This window comes from Chiloscyllium plagiosum, unplaced genomic scaffold (genome assembly GCF_037043375.1).
Source record: "Chiloscyllium plagiosum isolate Xiang-an unplaced genomic scaffold, Cpla_swu_hap1 HiC_scaffold_10, whole genome shotgun sequence".
In the NCBI taxonomy this organism is placed as follows: domain Eukaryota; kingdom Metazoa; phylum Chordata; class Chondrichthyes; order Orectolobiformes; family Hemiscylliidae; genus Chiloscyllium; species Chiloscyllium plagiosum.
In genome coordinates, this window is record NW_028270148.1 from 72,912,179 (window position 1) to 72,931,642 (window position 19,464).

At 42.3% G+C, this 19,464-nt stretch overlaps 1 protein-coding gene across 1 annotated transcript in view; it reads left to right on the forward strand.

Moving 5' to 3' along the window:
• The window catches only part of tiam2b (TIAM Rac1 associated GEF 2b), a 243,392-nt gene that overhangs the window by 100,461 nt on the left and 123,467 nt on the right, over window positions 1-19,464 (forward strand). Inside the window, exon 8 of the mRNA XM_043696135.2 lies at window positions 11,161-11,265. Within this exon, the coding sequence (XP_043552070.2) occupies window positions 11,161-11,265 (105 nt within the window). The remainder of the gene's footprint in view (window positions 1-11,160; window positions 11,266-19,464) is intronic.

Below are 19,464 nucleotides of genomic sequence, written 5' to 3' on the forward strand. Positions count from 1 at the left end.
CTTATGAAGCATCTAAACCCTGGAACATCCAACAACTATTCCTGCCCCTATGATATCCAAGTCTCTGTAATGGTCACAGCATCATTGTTCCAAGTACTGATACATGCTGAGGGTTTGTCACCCGTATTCTTGATACTTGTATCCATCACACTGACTGTACCTTTGTCCTATCAAGTGCCTGTCACTCCTTATAGACTCTGCACGCTGTATCTGGCTGTTCACTATCTACTCCATCATCTGATCTGTAGCTCAGGTTCCACCTCCCTGCCAAACTAGTTTTAAGCCCTCCCAAAGATCTCTAGCAAACCACCTGCCCAGGATATTGGTGACCCTCCAGTTCAGGTACAACCCATCCTTGTACAGTTCCCACTTTCCCCAGCAGGTAGTCCAATGATTCACGTATCTGAAGCCCTCATTTTTACACCAGCCCTACAGCCACATGTTCATCTGCACTCACTCTGAATTCCTAGCCACACTAGACTGTGGCACTGGTAGCAATCCTGAAATTACTACTCTACTCGTTCTGCCTTCTGGGTTCCAACCTAACTCCCAGTATTCACTTTTCAGGTCTTTCTCCCTTTCCCTACCTATGTTATTGGTACCGATGTGTACCACAACTTCTGGCTGCTCTCCCTCCTCCTTAAGAATTCTGTAGATGTGATCAGAGACTCCCTGACCCTGGTACCTGGGAGGCAACGCACCATCTGGGAGTTTTGCTCTCGACTACAGAATTTCCTAGGCAGAAGTGGCCATTCCTGATGAAGTGCTTTTGCCTGAAATGTTGATTTTTTTCCTGCCTCTCAGATGCTGCCTGACCTTCCGTGCTTTTCCAGCACCACTCTAATCTTGACACAGAATCTCCTGTCTGTTCCTGTCACAATTGAATTTTCTATCACTATTGCTCTCCTATTCTCTCCCCTTCCCTTCTAAGCCACAGAGCCATGCTCAGCGCCAGAAACCTGGCTGCTGTGGCTTTCCCCTGGTAGGACCTCCCAACAGTATCCAAAATAGTATGCTTATTATTGAGGGGAGTGGCCACAGGGGCTCCCTGCATAGTCTACCTATTACCTTTCCCCTTGTGACAGTCACCCAGCTACCTTTTGTCCTGTAACTTAGGTGTGCTCCCAATAAGTCCTCTCTATCACAACCTCTGCCTCCCAAATTGTCCGAAGTTCATCCATCTCTGGTTCTCGTTCCCCTAACCTGGTCTGTGAGGAGCTGGAGTTGGGTGTGCTTCTCACAGGCAAAGTCAGCAGGGGTGCCAGTGGTGACCCTTACGTCTCACATCCTGCAAGAAGAGCATACAACTGCCCTAGCCTCCATCCCCTCTGCCCTAAATTATCAAGAAAGATTGAATAAATGAAAAAAAAACTTACCAATTCTCCAAACACTGTCTTTTTTTTGGTTAGAGGAGCAGGACTGTGGCTTGTTTAGCCACAGTGCAAACACATCAGTTCACATGCCCAGCAATCTCCATGCCCATGTACCCTCCTGTTGAGCCTTCAGTTCATGAGGTAAGTCTTTAAGAGGAAAACTTCACCTTCCTGACAGCTCCCTGGTCCTCAATGTCACCGCTCTTACTGTTGCTAAAATAGAGGAAATATCTGTGTCATCAGTAAAGTTAGCAACCAAAAGCTTGGTCCCTTCATTAAAGTTGTTTATATAAATTTTAGAAGTTGAGGTACCAGCACTGATCACTGTGGCACACCACATCATGCCAGCTGGAAAATGACCTATGTTTCACTACTTCCTGTTTCTGCTAGCCAATCTTCTATCCAAAGAATTAAGAGAAGGGCCGATTTTTTTTTTTTTTTAAAGATTATTATGCACCTGATTCCACATCCCACCATCCCATTGCCCTGCTCTGAATATTTTAGTTCAATCAAAACCAGGCATACCTAAAAAGGAGAAATTAATATGATGCATGTACAACACAGGTCTGTGTCTGTGCTTAAAAAGCAGATGCAGTATGGTCTTAAGTGATCCCATGACGAGCAGATCAGTTAAAACTCTGAAGTCCTGTCACATCCAACCTTGCATAGTGGTGAACAATTAAACACCTAACTGGAGGAGAAAGGCACTATACATGTCCCCATCCTCGGTGATGGCAGAGAATGGCATATTAGTGCAAAAGACAGCACTGAAGCATTGAAAGTGGGAGTGTTTGCTGATTTCGTAATCAGTATAGGCCCAATCTACCTGACCTCTCCTCATAAGACAAGCCTTCTATACCTGGTGTCAGCCCAGTGAACATTCTCCTATATGCCTCCAATGTCTGATAACTTTGCTTAGATACGGGGGGCATAACTGTTCACAGTATTTCAGCTGTGGTCTATCTGGTTTCTTGTGGAGCTAACTAAAACTACCTTCATTTAATACTCCATTCCCTTTGAGGTAAAGGCCACAATTCCATTTGCTTTCCCTATTACCCACTGGACATGAATGCTAGCTTTTTTGAGACTCATTGACAAGGACTCCCAAATCCCTTTGTTCTGTAATTTGTGTATTCTTACTCCATTTATATAATATTCAATTGCTTGGTTCTTTGCTAAAGAGCATTACCTCATATTTCCACACAATTGTATTCCATCTACTAAGTTTTTGTCCACTCACTTAGCCTGTCTTCCTCTGCAGACTGTGTGTCATCCTCATTGCTTGCTTTCCAAGCTACTTTTGTCATCTACAAACTTGGCCATAGTATATTTACTTTCCTTGTCCAAGCCATTTAATATATATTGAAATTATATGACTCTAGCATTGATTCCTATGGTATACACCTTAGCTGCAGAAGTAGTCTATGCCCACATGTAACAATGACACTGATATTATTCAACTTTGACTAAGGTGTTAAGTATCACTTATGACACAAGTGCAAGGGATGACATGTAGCATTAAGTTCAGGGAATATAGGTAGAACAGATATGATAAGAATCCATATTACAGGGTCTACCTGTGTATATGGTATAGCCAAATACCTTTGCTTGATACCAAGCCAGTATCTATAAACTCCTGGAACACAAGGGGATAGAGCAATATAATGACTCCAGCAAGAGGGAATCTATATATCTCCCCTTGACACAAAAGCATTTTTCATCACTTAATGTTCTACCATCAACAGCCTGGACATTAGCACTTACAAGAAATTAAACTGTGGATCAGCCATATAATTGTAACTGAAAGAGCAGGGCAGAGGTTGTGAATTATGTAGTAAGTCACTCACTATCTGACTCCCCAAACTCAGGACATGCTGTACTTGTGTTATAGTGTGCCTTGACAAACCAGGAGATCAAATGGTACAGCTTATGATTTTTTTTCCCCAAGTGTATACATCAAGTCAGACTATACTCCTGAAAAGGCACAAATGTTCATTCACTCTATGCACCTCAAGTCAGTGGGCATATTCTTACTCGGCTCTAATCATCAATTTGCAATTGCATCTTAAACAGATCTCCTGGCATTAGTTTATTTAATTCCTATGGTAAATTAATCAAGAATTATTCTTATCTTTCCAAGGTTTCCCATATCTCTTAGACGGTGCAGACGAGGCTACCTCCTTGATTCGATCATCCACTCCAGGGCCTGGCCCATTACCCAAGCATAATTGCTTATACTGTCTTCTGCTTAATCTTATTTGCTAAAAGACATTTGGTTATACCTTCTGTACAGGTTGGCCCTACAGTATGGATTCTTACCACATCTGTTCAGCCCTGCATTCCCTGAATTCAATGCTTCTTGCAATCTCTTCTGTATCCTTCTGATGCGGTGACCCAAATATGTTAAATGTAGAACCAATACCAATTGGCCAACAGCCGATACTTGAGGTGATCCTAATGCATGGGTGTACCTGTATATTTGATCTCCGATTTCAAAAATCCTCCCAACAATTGGTATTTACTTGCTTTGTATCATCAGCAGTGTTCTCTCTTTTTTTTTCCTTCAGCGCAGACCTCAGAGGTCCATGCACAGGTGCTTCCAGATGTAAGAGCTGTGCATTGGCATGCCATTTGATGAGGGTGGAACTTCCCAGTATCTGCACAGCCTTGCAACTTGAAGTGTTTATCATCAGCAGATGTCCTATCTTGCTGCTGCATTGTGATATGTTCTATATGTTTGCTAGACTGCATTTTGAATAACGTAAGGTGGTCAGGCACAATAATAATTTAGAGGGGAACTGGCTCTAAGTCTGTGTCAGGCTTTTCTTAATGCCTACTTTCAGTTATATGTTGCTTATACCATAGGACATGTAGGCCAGACCAAATAAAAATAGCAGTTTCCTTCTCTAAAGGACTTTAGTGAACCAGATGTTTTTTTCTGAGAATTGATAATGGATTTGTCATTATCATTAGACTCTTAATTCCAGATTTTTATTGAATTCAAATTGCACCCTCTATCCATGGCAGAATTTGACCTGGGTACCCAGAATATTACCTAGGTCTCTGGATTAGCAGTCCAGTGATAATACCACTAGGCAATGTTGGGCAAGTTTATTTGTTACTCGCGGTCTCCATATCTTTCCCTTTACTGTTTAATACTGTTGTTGTGGGTTGGGTCCATGGTTTGATATTTTCATGTGCAAAGCTGCCTAGGCTCTTGTCCAGGATGGTGGGGTATGTCGCTGTCACAAGTCAATGTACTCTAAGGCTACTTAACATGGGAGCTCTCGTTTCTTGATCAATTCAAGTCTCTCACTCTGTCTCTGTCTCTCTTCACCCCTTTAAATGAGCGTCGTTACCCAGTGCAATCTCCTGCTTTTTCCCCATATGCTTGTGCACTATTTATACCTGAATAGTCATTCAATGCCTGCTTGAATGCATCAATTGAACTTGGCTGTAGTGCATTCCTTACCCTAACTACTTGATGTGTGAAAATGTTTTTTGCTTCACATTTGCTTGGGATGCACATCACTTTCAATCTATGCCCTCTTATTCTTGTTCTTGTTATGAGCTGCAAAAACTTCTATGTATTCTAACTATCTATCTCATGATTTTGAAAATCCCTATCAAATTTCCTCTCAGCCTTCCTCTCTCCAAAGAGTACAGTTTTAATTACTTTAATTATACCCTCAGTTGAAGGTTCTTCTTTCTGGTGCCATTCTTGTAAATCACTTCTGAACTTTCTCCAATACATTCATATCTTGTCTATCATGTGGCAGCCACAGCTAAACATCATATTCCAAATGAGGTCTAACACGTTTCTTCCAAAAGTTCAACATCATTCCCCATAGTCTTGTATTCTATTTTAAGGGCAGCATGGTGGCTCAGTGGTGAGCAGTGCTGCCTCACATGCCAGGACCCGGGTAATTCCCACCTCAATTCCCACCTCGGGTAACTGTCTGTGTGGTGTTTGCACATTCTCCCCATGTCTGCGTGGATTTCATCTAGGTCCTCCGGTTTCCTCCCACAATCCAAAGATGTGCAGGTCAGGTGACTTGGTCATGCTAAATTGCCTGTAGGTTTGGGTGCATTAGTCAGGACTAAATATAGGGTAGGGGAATGGGTCTGGATGGGTTATTCTTTGGAGGGTCCATGTGGACTTGCTGGGCCAAAATGGTCTGTTTCCATATTGTAGGGAATCCAATCTATACTCCTATTAATAAAGGTGAAGACATTGTATGCTTTATTAACTGCTGTCTCCACATGTCCTGTCACCTTCAGTGATCTGTGCATATATACACCCACGTTCCCCAGCCCTTGAACCCCCTTAGAATTGTAACTCCCCTTTTTATGTTGTAGTTCAATGTTCTTCCTATCAAAGTACATAATTTCCTATTTCTCAGTATTGAACCTCATCTGTCACCTATCCGCCCATTCTGCTATCATCTCAATATCCTTCTGGAGTGCCACACTGTACTGCTCACAGTTTATAATTTGTAAGCTTTGCATAAGCTGCAAAATTTGAACTTGTCCCCTGCACACCAAGATCCAGATCATTAAGTCATGAAAGGGAAGAGTCCCAAATATCAATCCCCCATGAAACTCTATAATTCCATAAATAGGAATAAGAGTAGGCCAATTGAGCCAGCTCCGCCATTTAATCGGATCATGGCTGATCCGACAATCTTCACACCCAATTTCATGACTCCTCTACTGATCAAAAATCTGTCTATTTCATCCTTCAATATACCCAAGGATTCTGTCCCCATAGCTCCCTTGGGTTCCAAAGACACTGAACTCTCAGGGAAGAGATTTCTCCTCATCTCCGTCTTAAATTGGTGACCCTTTGTTAGATTAGATTACTTAGTGTGGAAACACGCCCTTCGGCCCAACAAGTCCACACCGACCCTCTGAAGCGCAACCCACCCATACCCCTACATTTACCCCTTCACCTAACACTACGGGCAATTTAGCATGGCCAATTCACCTGACCTGCACATCTTTGGACTGTGGGAGGAAACCCACGCAGACACTGGGAGAATGTGCAAACTCCACACAGTCAGTCGCCTGAGGTGGGAATTGAACCTGGGTCTCTGGCACTGTGAGGCCGCAGTGCTAACCACTGTGCCACCGTGTCTTTCAGTCCGAGACACACTCATGAGGGGCAACATCCTCTCTGCAGTTACCATGTCAAGCCCCTTAAAAGTCCTGTAGGTTTCAATGTGATCACCTCTCATTCTTCTAAACTCCAGGCACTACTGGCACTAGAGGAGGTGCAGAGGAGGTTCATGAGGTTGATTCCTGAGGTGAGGGGTTGGCTTATGAGGCAAAACAGAGTAGATTGGGATTATATTCATTGGAATTTAGAAGAAATGGGGGGGGGGGGAATGGGTCTTGCAGAAACATGTAAAATTATGAAGGGAATAGATAAGATAGACTTGGAGAGAATGTTTCCACTGACAGGTAGAACTAGGACAAGAAGGCATAGCCACAAAATTAGGGGGAGCACATATAGAACTGAATTGAGAAGGAACTTGTGAATCTATGGAATTCCCTGCCAAGTGAAGTAGTTGACACTACTTAAGTAAAAGCTTTTAAAGTCAAGATAAACTTTTTTTGAACAATAAAGGAATTAAGGGTTACGGTGAGAGGGCGGGTAAGTGGAGCTGAGTCCACAAAAAGATCAGCCATGATGCTATTGAATGGCGGAGAAGCTTGAAGGGCCAGATGGTCTACTCCTGCTCCTAGTTTTTAAAGTTCTTATTATTCTGACACTGGGTACTATTCTGTTCTGTTCCTGTCCTACGTCCATGTAAAATGTGATCTGCTGATTCTAAATCTCTCCTCCATCCATACAGCTGCTTGCAAAGCTTTCTCATGAACTGTTAACCACACTTTCTCGATGGTCCTACTTCCTTGCCAGCATTCATAATGTCCCCTATCAATCACATCACTTTTTTCTTGCCATTAACTTTGTTATGGAGTTAATGTGATTGTGCTACTGATTGTTGTCTTGAGTCACAGGGTGTTAACCAACGGATCAGTCTAATCTTGTGTCAGCTAAAGACATTCAAGAGACATTCTTTAACGTCCAAATCATTGGGAACCATGGCCGAGCTCTGTGAATGCCTGGGAATATGACACTTTTTTTTATTCCTAGCAACTTGCAAACTTCCCTATCACTGATCCTGTAAAATGTGTTGGCTAATCCAAATCCATCTGCAATAATATTCTCCTTCACCATTATGTTTCCTACTTTAGACATTGCTTTCTTCATTGCTGTAGTTATGGGACTAATGTTTTCCCTCTCACAGTCATGCTGTGTGGGCCACTCTTTCAATACAGTGGTTCTTCCCTGTACTTGGTCACCATTTCCCCTAAACTTGCTCAGTCAATTTCCTCCTCATCAATAACAAGGCATACTGGCACCAATGTCTAATATTTTGTTTTCTTCGACTGTTTTATTTTGACATTTGCTTGACATTTGCTCAAATGCACAGTTGTGAATACATAGTGGTAATAATAACTGTCCCTTTCTATCTTCTGTCTTACTTTTGGCCTTCTCTGCTTTTTTTTCTTTTCCTTGGGGTATTTCCCCTCTAGGTTCCATCTATCTTTGTGTTTTGGTCTTTTCTGGTGCTCTTTTGTGAACTTCATTATAGAGCCCTAGAGTCCTCAATCAGAGCCATAACGTCCTTATAAAAGCCACGTTGGAAACCTGAAACAAGCATGGAAATTGTTAGAGAAATTTAGCGAGTCTGGCAGCATCTGTGGAAAGAGAAAAATCAAGTTTGAACTTAAAAATAACTTTGTTCCTCTCTTCACAGATACTGCCAGACCTTCTGAGTTTCTTCAGCATTTCCTTTTGTTCCACAACACCCTCTGTCACTTCCTCCTTTCCTGAAAACGTTTTTGTCTTTTATTTAGACATATGCCCTCTCTGTGTGGTGTTAATTTCTCAACTTGTGTCTTTGGTTGATCTGTTCTCTTTGTGAGTTCTAGGAATCTAACCTAACTGCATGGTTTTGGCTTCCCATAGTGTCCCTTGTCTCAACTTTTTATTTAAATTTTTGGAATTTCATCACGTCAGTTTGGTGAGGTGATATGTAAAATAAGCTGGTCCTGATGACGTGATAAAGATCCTTTTGTTGACTCCAGTGTCATTGTGGTGTAGCTTTGCTGAGAAACCACCAGTGTACTAAGCACAGATTACCATCATTTATTAAATTGTACACAGACAGTTTGAGACTTTACTCTGAAAAGCCACAAGTGCTTATTTCTTTTATACATCTAAAGTAATGTATACATACCCTTGCTCAACTTTAAACTTGTCAACTACCAATTGCATGTAACAGACATCTGTTTACTTAGCTCCTGTGGTACATGTATCAAGTATTGTTCTTATCCATCCTAGGTCTCCCATTTCGCAATGATTATGCAGTCCAGGCTGCCTCCTTATTTTTAAATCACCAACTCCCTAGCAAGGCCCTTTGTTGTAGTCTGTGTTTATCCTGTCTAATGTACATCTGTGAATCACTTTATGTTCTGTCTCTTCCTGATCAATTACCAAAAAAGGTCATAAGACTACCTCTGTTATGTTGTGACGATGACTCCTAATAAGAATGTTATTTAGTAATGATTGTTTGTCCAGTTTCAAATTGTCTACTATGCATTATTTTTGAAGATGAATGTTCTCAAACTGATTAGTATCCATATCCCCGATAGAAAATGCTGTAACAATTTGCATGCACATTTTACACATTTGGAAATCAGCCTAGTATGTTGCTATTCTACTTTCCAGGGAAAAACAATCTCTACAGCTAGGTCATAGTTGATTTGCTGTTTCTTTTCTTTCATCCTTTCCTGTACTTCATGATTCCTTTCTCCAGTGATTTCTACTGTCTGCTGCTTCTGAGCTGATTTATTTCATTCTCGCGTTTCAATTCTGCAGGTGAGTGTTTGGAGAGCATGAATGTTTGTGAGATCCCATTGCTTTGCTGCCTGCATGAGTGAGAATGCCTAGTTAACTTCCCTTCATAAAAAGATCAGTGTTATGATGGAGATTTGAAACATTATGTTGTTTTTTTTTGCACTGAGCAAATTAGCTGAGAAAACAAATCAAATTGCATTAATTTTGAATTAATTACTGATTACAGAGGAACCTCAATTATCCGACATTCGATTAACCGAATTTCGGATTATCTGAATAAGGTCACAAGGTCCAGATGCTTGGCTAACTGTTATCCAACGTTTGATTAACCGAATGAAGTACTCCTTGCCTGTCCCCTTCGGATAATCAAGGTTCCTCTGTAATTGTAATATGCATGTTTACTTCATTTTAAAAAAAAAGTAAATACCATCGCCATTCACTGGTGATATCTCTGTTGCCTGTCCGTAGTTATGATTTGCTCTAACTTTGGAGGAAGAAAACTGTTTCTTCAATTGCCTTGCTGATATTGCCAAGCAGAAACAAGTCAACTTTTCTCTTCAGCTCTGCCTTCGTAAGGTGCAGAGGGAACCAGATTAAATTGCTTTTAATTGTGCATGATTATTGGTGATGAATTACGGTGATGCTGTAATTGGAATGAAAGTGCTTTAATTGGCTAAAATTGTAAGTTTGTAGTCAATTTATCATTTAATTCCTGAACATTGCTGGAGAAAAAATATGCTGTTGAAACTTTTGTGATCAGTGCAAAATAAATAGACACACACTGTCCAATGATGGAACCACACCCAAAATGCGATGACGCATCTTGAATTTTTAGAGTATGCTGAAGACAGTTACCTATTACAAACAGCCAAAAGAGTATGCTATTTTATGCAATCTACAGTTGTTTGGATGTACGGTTTACATATTTGAACAATTCCAAGTGTGTAAAGAATTACAGCAATAACTAATTTAAGGTTATCGCATCAGGTTTACAAAGTAACTCATTTTATGCGTGCTAGAACTTATATATATTTATACAACAGATGTATTCATCACAAACAAAAGGAACTTGTCCAGACATTGTGCCTCCTTTTTAAATTAAAGGAAATGTCTGGGGGCGGTCGTTTCACAGTATGGCACCGCATTGACCAATAAGAGTCAACTTGTCAATGTATCATCACTTGTTTCTCTTTCAGTGTATGTTGTTGATTCCTTTCAAGTTTGGTATTCTTGCATCTGTCCTGATGAGTGCAAGATGAAATTCTTCTACAGTGTATCCCTTTTTTTCCAACAGCTCTTGAGTTCTATACTACCGTGCAACTGTTGCATTCTTCTTAAATATTGATGAATGAATATGTTTTATAATTTGAGAAGATAGCCAAGTGTTTTGACTGCATTATTATGTTCATTATCATTTCCCACTGTGTTGGAAAATTTCATAACTGGTAATTCCTAAGAACAGATTCTCTTTCTCCTTGTGGAGATTTTAAAAAAGAAAGGCTTGGATTTGTTTTGTTCTTCATGACCTCAGCATCCTAAAGTGCTTGATACCGAAGAACATACTTCTTGGAAATGTTGTTACCTTTATAATGTAGAAAATATGGCAGTTAAATAATGCTCCCCAAAAGCAGTGACGTAATAATAACCAGGTATGCTGGAGGTGTGTTAAAAGATGTTTGTTGGTTTCCAATGTTGGATGGTACTGAATTATTCTGATCTGTTCATTCTGCTAACAAGTGCAAATTGATTACCTGCTGTATTAATGTGGAATTGTGTGGTGTGAGAAAAAAAGAAAATAATTTCACGTCAGACATTACAAATCTTGGAATAATTAACTAATATTTGTGTCCAATGCAGATAAGACAACTGGATCCAATTCATCACTGTGTTCGTCTTAGAAGAACGGAGTACAATAATGTGGAATATTATGTTCCTAACAGTTTGGACTATATACAGGAACAGGTAATATTTGATACAATATTTTATATAAATAAAGGTCACTTTCCTGATTTGAAATGATTATTCATATTCCATTTCATACTTCCATAGATATCTGCATTCCTTAGGCCTTTCTATGCATAAACTTCAGCTGCAAGTATGGAGAATATTGTAGGCAGAATTAATATAAACTGATTCAATCAATGCAATGCTGACAAGCACTTTATTAAAGTAGTAATGAGTATTAATCCAAAAAGATGTTTTAAAATGCCTCATTATCATGTCTTACCATAATTGGTATTTTTCAAAGCTTTTCCTAACCAATTAATCTCTGTAACTTAGGCTAATGTTGTTGGGGACACGGTGGCATTGTGGTTATTTCACTAGACTAGAAATCGAAGGGTGTTAGTATTCTGGAATTGTAAACTAGCCTCTTTAATGATGACCATGACACTATCATTGTCGATTGTGTGGTGCTGGAAAAACACAGTAAGTCAGGCAGCATCCGAACAGTAGGAGAATAGAGGTTTCAGGCATAAGCCCTTCATCAAGAATGACACAATCTTTGTTTGTTATGAATATCCAGGTTTCACTAATGCATTTTAGTGAAGAAAGTCTGCTGTTCTGACCTTAACTCTTTAATTTAGTTCAAGCTTAATTAGGGATGGACAACAAATATTGGCCTTGCCTTGACATCCACATCCCATGAAAAATGCCAGTTAAACAGAAGCTCCTACAGTTCGATGAAATAAATAACTAACTAACCTGTAGTAAATAGCGTTGCTCTGTTCTCTTGTGCAAGTAAGTGGTGCCTTGGTTTCATATGTCACCCTAAAAGGTGATATCCAGTAAAATCTTGAAACTTAGATTGTGATCAAATCTGGGAGCATAGTGTGAAGCCAAAATCTTCTGAATAAACCCAGAAGGAACAGTGTTTTTCAGATGTGCTGAGGATAGCAGTAACATTTTAATTGTTCATCAGAAAATTGTTAACTCAGGATACACTAAACATAACTAGAAATTTCTGCATAGGGTTATAATTTATACTCACCAGGTTATTAAGGGAGTTGTCAATTATTAACCTCATTAACTATAATGCCATCAATTATATTCTACATGATTGTTATATATTGCTCCTCTTAATTTCCTTGACTTCGTTGGATGCCTTTCTTACAAGGCAGCCAGGCTACCTGGATTCTCTACTCTGCCTTATAGTATTTTCCTCAAAAAGTCCATTATTTTTCGGTCCAGTTGTAGCCAGTATATCTGGAGCAACACCATGTTCTCCTCTTGCCTGATTACTTTTCGGAAGGATCCATCCCTCAATTCCTGCTCATCTTCAACATGCTGCCCCTTGATGACATCCATTGTCACAGCATCAATTGAAAGCTCTCAGCATGCACATCATGCCTACTTTCTTGAGAGGAGTCATGATTTGGAGATACCGGTGTTGGACTGGGGCGTACAAAGTTAAAATTCACACAACACCAGGTTATAGTCCAACAGGTTTAATTGAAAGCACGCTAGCTTTCGGTGCGTCACTCCTTCATTAGGTGGTAATGGAGGGCTCATTCCTAGGATTGAGCCCTCCACTACCATCTGATGAAGGAGCGACACTCCGAAAGCTAGTGTGCTTCCAATTAAATCTGTTGGGCTATAACCTGGTGTTGTGATTTTTAACTTTCTTGAGAAGAACTAAGTTGTATGTAATTTCTGACAAATTTGTTAAAGTGCTGAACCTTAACCCCTGTATCCTATTATCACCACTCTTGTCTTACCATATTATGACTGAACTTCGTATAATTACCTTTGGCATATCTGAACCCAGTTGCTGATGTCTTTCTCTTCACGCTCCATAAATTTCCAAGTCATCCAAATGTAATAATCTTGCACGACCATCACCAATCTACGTGCCCATCTTTGTTTCAAGGCATCAAATTGAAGATCGGTTTCTGATTCAAAATTGTTTCATGGTTCATTCCTAACTTGAATCTATGACTTTCTATGGTTCCATGTACCCTTTATCTCAAGCTACCCTTCCATTTCACTTCAGTTCTCTTTTTTTGTGTCAGAACCTTGACCATTTGGACCTTATCTTTTGGAACACCCTCCCTCAACCCTGCCATTTCTCCACTTGTCTTCCCATCTTTCAAAAACCTCTCAAAATCCAAAAATTTCAGCTTTTGATCTCTTAATAAAATTTTCCAGACTTAATAACCATTCCTTTCATTTCTGCAATATCATGGATAATATTCTACCTTAAAGGCTCTAAATCATATAACATAAATAATGTAAGTGCTAGTCTTGTCTCACTTCCAGTACCTTCATTGGAATGAAGGTAGCATGTATTTAACTCTTAACATTAGCAATTTCAATGTTGTACAAAATTATTTTAACAATTAGTTAAGCATGCTAAAATTAAATTTGGAAAACTGATCACATAGATATTTTGTTTTCTTCAGTCATGATATGTGGGCATCACTAGCTGGTCCCGAGATGCCCTTCAGAAAGCGTTGGTGAGCTGTCTTCTTGAACAGCTGCAGTCCATGCATGTCCCATAATACTCTTAGGGAGGGATTTCCAGAATATTGATACAATGACACTGAAAGAATGGCAATATATTTCCAAGTCAGGATGTTGAGAGGCTTGGAGGGGAACTTGCAGGTGATGGCATTGTGTGTACATGCTGCCCTTGTCTTTTTAGGTGGAAGTAGTCATGGATTTGGAAGGTGCTGTCTGAGGATCTTCAGTGCATCTTGTAGTTGGTACACACTGCTGTTACTGAGCAGTGGTGAGGGAGTGAATGTTTGTGGTTGTCGTGCCAATTAAGTTGGCTGTTTTCATCTGGATGATGTCATGCGTGTTGAAACTGCACTCACCCAGACAAGTGGGGAATATTCCATCACACTCCTGACTTGTGTCTTGAAGGTGGTGGACAGGCTTTGGGTAGTCAGTGGTGAGTTACTGCAGTAGCTGAACTGCCTGCCTGCTGAAGCTCCAGTTGCTGCTGCAGTGACATTTTTGTAACGCTTCCCAATCCTGAGTCTAGTGTTTATATAATGCCCCCCCTCCCCCAAAGTTTTTACCACAGCTCTTCCAGCCCAGTGTTTATATGACTCCCAATCATTTTGTAACAATCACCCCAGCCCAGTATTTTTTTTATAACTCCAGCGCCACACCCCAGTCCAGTGTTTACATAACAAGCCGCCTGACATATCCAGTATTTTTATCAACCCCACCCCCAGTAATTTTATAACACCCACAGCTCAGTAATATCAAAACACACTCCCAGCCCAATGTTTATATAACTGTCTCCCAGCCCAGCATTTGTACCTTTAATCCCCCCCAGTAAACTTTTATCATATCACCCAGCCTAGTGATCATTTTTATTAACAACGTCTGAGCCCAATGTTTTATAAAACACCCCACCCAGTTGCACGGTTTGTATAAATGCCCCAGCCCAATTATCTTAACAGCTTCCCAGCCCAGTGCTTATACAGGTATTCCTGAAGAAGGGCTAATGCCCGAAACGTCGATTCTCCTGTTCCCTAGATGCTGCCTGACCTGCTGCGCTTTTCCAGCAACACATTTCCATCTTATACAGGTATAACCTTCTACCAGCCCAGTAATTTTATAAACTAATCACCTACCAGTTCAGTGATTATATAAAAAAATCCAACCCAGTTTATTGTTTACTTTTTCTATAAACTCCCCCACCCCAGTGATTGCTTTTACAGATCCGCACCCCAAGCCAAGTGATCTCTCAACCACAAACTGAGAATGACCAGCACAGTAACAGGAAGCACACTGACCTTGTCCTCCCCTCAGACCTTGCACTAACCCATTGGGAGGTGCTGCTGAGCGCAGAATGGTTTGTCTGAACTCCACTGCAGGCAATCTAAGGCTAAACTGCAGTGCCTGGTGTCCAGTTGTCTTGGAACCCCTTCGCCACTGGACTAATATCTTGCGCTGCTCAGCCTGTGTGGTAGCTGATGTGCAATGGTTTCCCCACGTTAGAAGAATTCCCACACAGGCTCCTTCCACATCCTTTGAATGAAGTTTAGCAGGATTGTCCAAAGATCCCAGATCACTGCACCACAATCTTAGGCACTCTGACATTGACATCACCGCCCTGAGTGAAGCCTGATGAGCAGGGGAAGAGCAGCTCTGAGAAAAAGGTAGTGGCTGCACCATTTTCTGGAAAGATAAGGCCAAAAATGTGCTGTATCCATGGAGTCAGCTTCGCCATCAAAAACCAACTTGTGGACCAACTCAAAGACTCCCTCCTTTGGAATAAGTGAATGCCTTATGACACTCCAATTCACCCTTGTTCAGAATCAGTATGTCTCCATACTCTGTGCGTATGCACCAATGCGCAATGTAACAGCTGAGGATGAGAAATTCTATTCCAGCCTTGACCAATCTCACGCATGGGTCCCTACAGTGGACAAACTAATTGTCCTTGGTGATTTCATTGCTAGAGTCAGCACAAGAGCAGACCTTTGGGTGTTGTAATCAGGATAGAGGTAGTAGGGAAGCAACAGCACCCTTCCTTGACCAAATGCTGCAAATATAACCACCTCATCACCAATACATTGTTTTGCCAAAGGGACAAATACAAGACAACGAGGAAACACCGAGACTGGTTTGATGAGAATGATCAGAAGATCCAAGAACTGTTAAACCAGAAGCGCGTGTCATTTGAGTATAAAACAACAACTGCATTTGGAAAAGAAAAGGCAGGCCTACAGTGACTGAAGGCTGAGATTCAACAACAAACCCATGGCAAAAAGACCAGGTGGTGGGTGGAGAAAGCACTGGAGGCCCAATGAATGGCTGACAACTATGACATGCAGGGTTTCTTCTATGCTGTCAAGACCACATATTGACAAAATATCCAAGTCCCCACCCTATTGCCGGCCAAGGGTGGAGTGACTCTTATCAAAGATAAAGGAGCCATCAAACGATGCTGGAGGGAGCATTTCAGAGACCTCCTCAACCAGGGCTCAGTTATCAATCCAAGCATCCTTGAATACATCCCACAGCATACTACATGCCATGTGTTCATGCAACACACCAGCCTTGCATGAAGTAGACAAAGCCATCGCCAGCTTAACTAGGCTGCTGGAGCAGACAGTATCCTCACTGAGGCATTGAAGTGTGGAGGCAAACAGCTTCTGCTGCAGCTGCATCCCTTGACTGTCTTATCTGTAAGGAGGACAGCATCCCGGGAGAGCTCCAAGATGCTGCAGTCATGAGTATTTTCAAAAAAGGGAACAAGTCTGACTGTGATAACTACAGGAGAATCTTCCTGCTGTCGACTATTGGAAAAGCCATTGCCAAGGTCCTCCTGAATGGTCTCCTCCCAGAGTAGCAGTGTGGCTTACAGTCACTGGCACAATTGACATGATTTTCACCAAGCAACAGCTGCAAGAGAAAAACAGAGAAAAGAACCTACCCCTGTACGTGGCTGCCTTCAACCTTACAAAGGCCTTTAGCACCGTCAATCAGCAAGCATTATGGAACGTCCTTCTCCACTTTGGTTGTACCATGAAGTTTGGTGCCATCTTTCACCTGCCTGCGACAACATGGAAGTCATAATGACAAATGTCTCCACCACTGACCCCTTCCCTGAATGGTGTCAAGCAGAGCTGTGTCATCGCCCCACCACTGTTCTCAATGTACTTCACTGCAATGCTTTACCTCACCACCCACAAGCTCCCCGCTGGAGTGGAGCTAACTTACAGAACCTGCAGGAAGTTATTCAACTTCCGCCATCAAGCCAAAACCAAAGTCACCCCAACCAATGTTATTGAGCTGCAGTATGCAGATGATTAATGCATACGTGCAATCTCAGGATGTACTCCAGACCTTACTCTCATATGCCTTCGTAAAGGTAAAAATTATGTATCTCGCCCCAAACATCCACAAGATGAAGATCCTCCTCCAACCCGACCTGGCACTGTGGAACAAACCCTCGGTCATTCAGGTCCACAGGGAGGCCAGGGACAGCATTGACTGCTTCCAGTCCTTTGGGAGTTTCCTGTTGGCCAAAGCAGCTATTGGAGAGATCCAGCACTGCCTCCCTATGTGCTAGCACAGCCTTCAGCCACCTGAGGAAATGGGTGTTCGAGGCAAACGACATCAGATCCCACACTGAGATCCCGGTTTACAGAGCTGTGGTGGTTCCTGCCCTCTGATTATGGAATGGACTGTATACAGCAGACACCTCAAGGCACTAGATCGGTACCACCAACGTTGCCTGTGCAAGATCCTACCCATCTATCTATTGGGAAGAAAGATGCAACAACACCATAGGTTGGGCACATCATCTGCATGACTGATACGAGTCTCCCCAAGCAGGTACTCTACTCCCAGCTTCAAAACAGCAGGTGAGCCCCAGATGGACAGAGGAAATGCTTCAGTGAGACTTCCAAGGCCTCGCTGGTGATGTGCAGCATTCCAACAGACACCTGGGAATCACTGCCCAAGACCCTCCAAATTGGAGGAGGAGCATCCAGGAAGGCAACGGGCACTCCAAGACTTGCTTTTGGGAAAATGTAGAAGCCGCACCCACCCCTTCCTGCATCCACTACCTGTCCCAATTGTAACAGAGCCTGCGGTGGCTGCACTGGTCTGTATAGCCATCTGCAGACTCCTTGAGAGTGGAATAGAGTCTGCAAGGGTGAATGCATGAATGATGGCAGTATTCTTAGCCTCTGATCTGCTGTTGTAGCCACTGTATTTATGAATGAAAAAGTGTGGTGCTAGAAAAGCACAGCAGGTCAGACAGCATCCGACGATCAGGAGAGGAGACATTTCGGGCATAAGCTCTTCTTCAGGAATGTGGAGGAGGAAGGGGGCTGAGAGATACACAGGAGGGTGTGGGTAGGGCTGTGGGGAAGGTAGGTTATTTTGGTGATCAGTGGATTCAGGTAAGAGGTGATTATGGTACGTCGGAGGGGAGGGTGGAGTGGATAGGCGGGAAGGAAGATGGACAGATCAAGAGGACGATGCCGAGTTGGAGGGTTGGATCTCGATGGTGCAAGGGGAGATTTGGAAACTAGTGAAGTCAATGTTGATATCGTGTGGTTGTAGGTTCCAAGGTTGACAATGAGGCATTCTTCCTCCAGTTGGCAGGTGGCTTTGATTTGGCTGTGGAAGAGGTCCAAGATTTGCATGTCCTTGGGGGAGTGTTAGGGGAAATTGAAGTGATTGGCCACAGGGCGGCACGGTGGCACAGTGGTTAGCACTGCTGCCTCACAGCGCCAGAGACCCGGGTTCAATTCCCGCCTCAGGCGACTGACTGAGTGGAGTTTGCACATTCTCCCCGTGTCTGCGTGGGTTTCCTCCGGGTGTTCCAGTTTCCTCCCACAGTCCAAAGATGTGCAGGTGAGGTGAATTGGCCATGCTAAATTGTCCGTAGTGTTAGGTAGGGGGTAAATGTAGGGGTATGGGTGGGTTGCGCTTCGGCGGGTCGGTGTGGACTTGTTGGGCCGAAGGGCCTGTTTCCACACTGTAAAGTAATCTAACCTAATCTAAGGGCAGTGGAGTTGTTTGGTGTGTGTGGACCAGAGATGTTTCCTGAACCACTGTGTGAGGTGGCATCCTGTCTCCCAGATATAGAAGAGACCACATCGGGCTTATATGCGAAACTCTGACTCTCCTGCTCCTTGGATGTTGCCCAGCCTGCTATGTTTTTCCAGTACCACACTTTTTGACTCTGACTCTCCAGCTTCTGCAGTCTTCACTTTTTCCTATCCACTACTTATGTATGGCAAGTCCAGTTGAGTTGCTGGTCAATGGTAATCCCAGGATGTTCAGTGATAGTAACAACATTGAACGCCAAGGAGCGATGGTTAGATTGCTTCTTATTGGAGGTGCTGGCATTTGTGTAATGTGAATGTTACATGCTGTTTGTCAGCCAAGTCTGAATATTGTCCAGGTTTTGCTGCATTTAGGCATGGAGTGCTTCAGTATCTAAGGAGTCTGACCTTATGGGGATGGAACCCAAAGTGAGAGAAGAATAGTTAGGACAGACAAAGGAGTGGATAACAATCTGGCTAGGAGAGTGAATAGCTGTTAATGGAGACTGTTAGTGGCTAACAATCAGTTGTGTGTAATGACATTCTGTGATCCTGTGTGTGCGGTTGGGGGCTGGGACATAAGAGTTCAAGCCCAAAATTTATTGAACTCGATATTTAAGTCCTGAAGGTTGCAGGG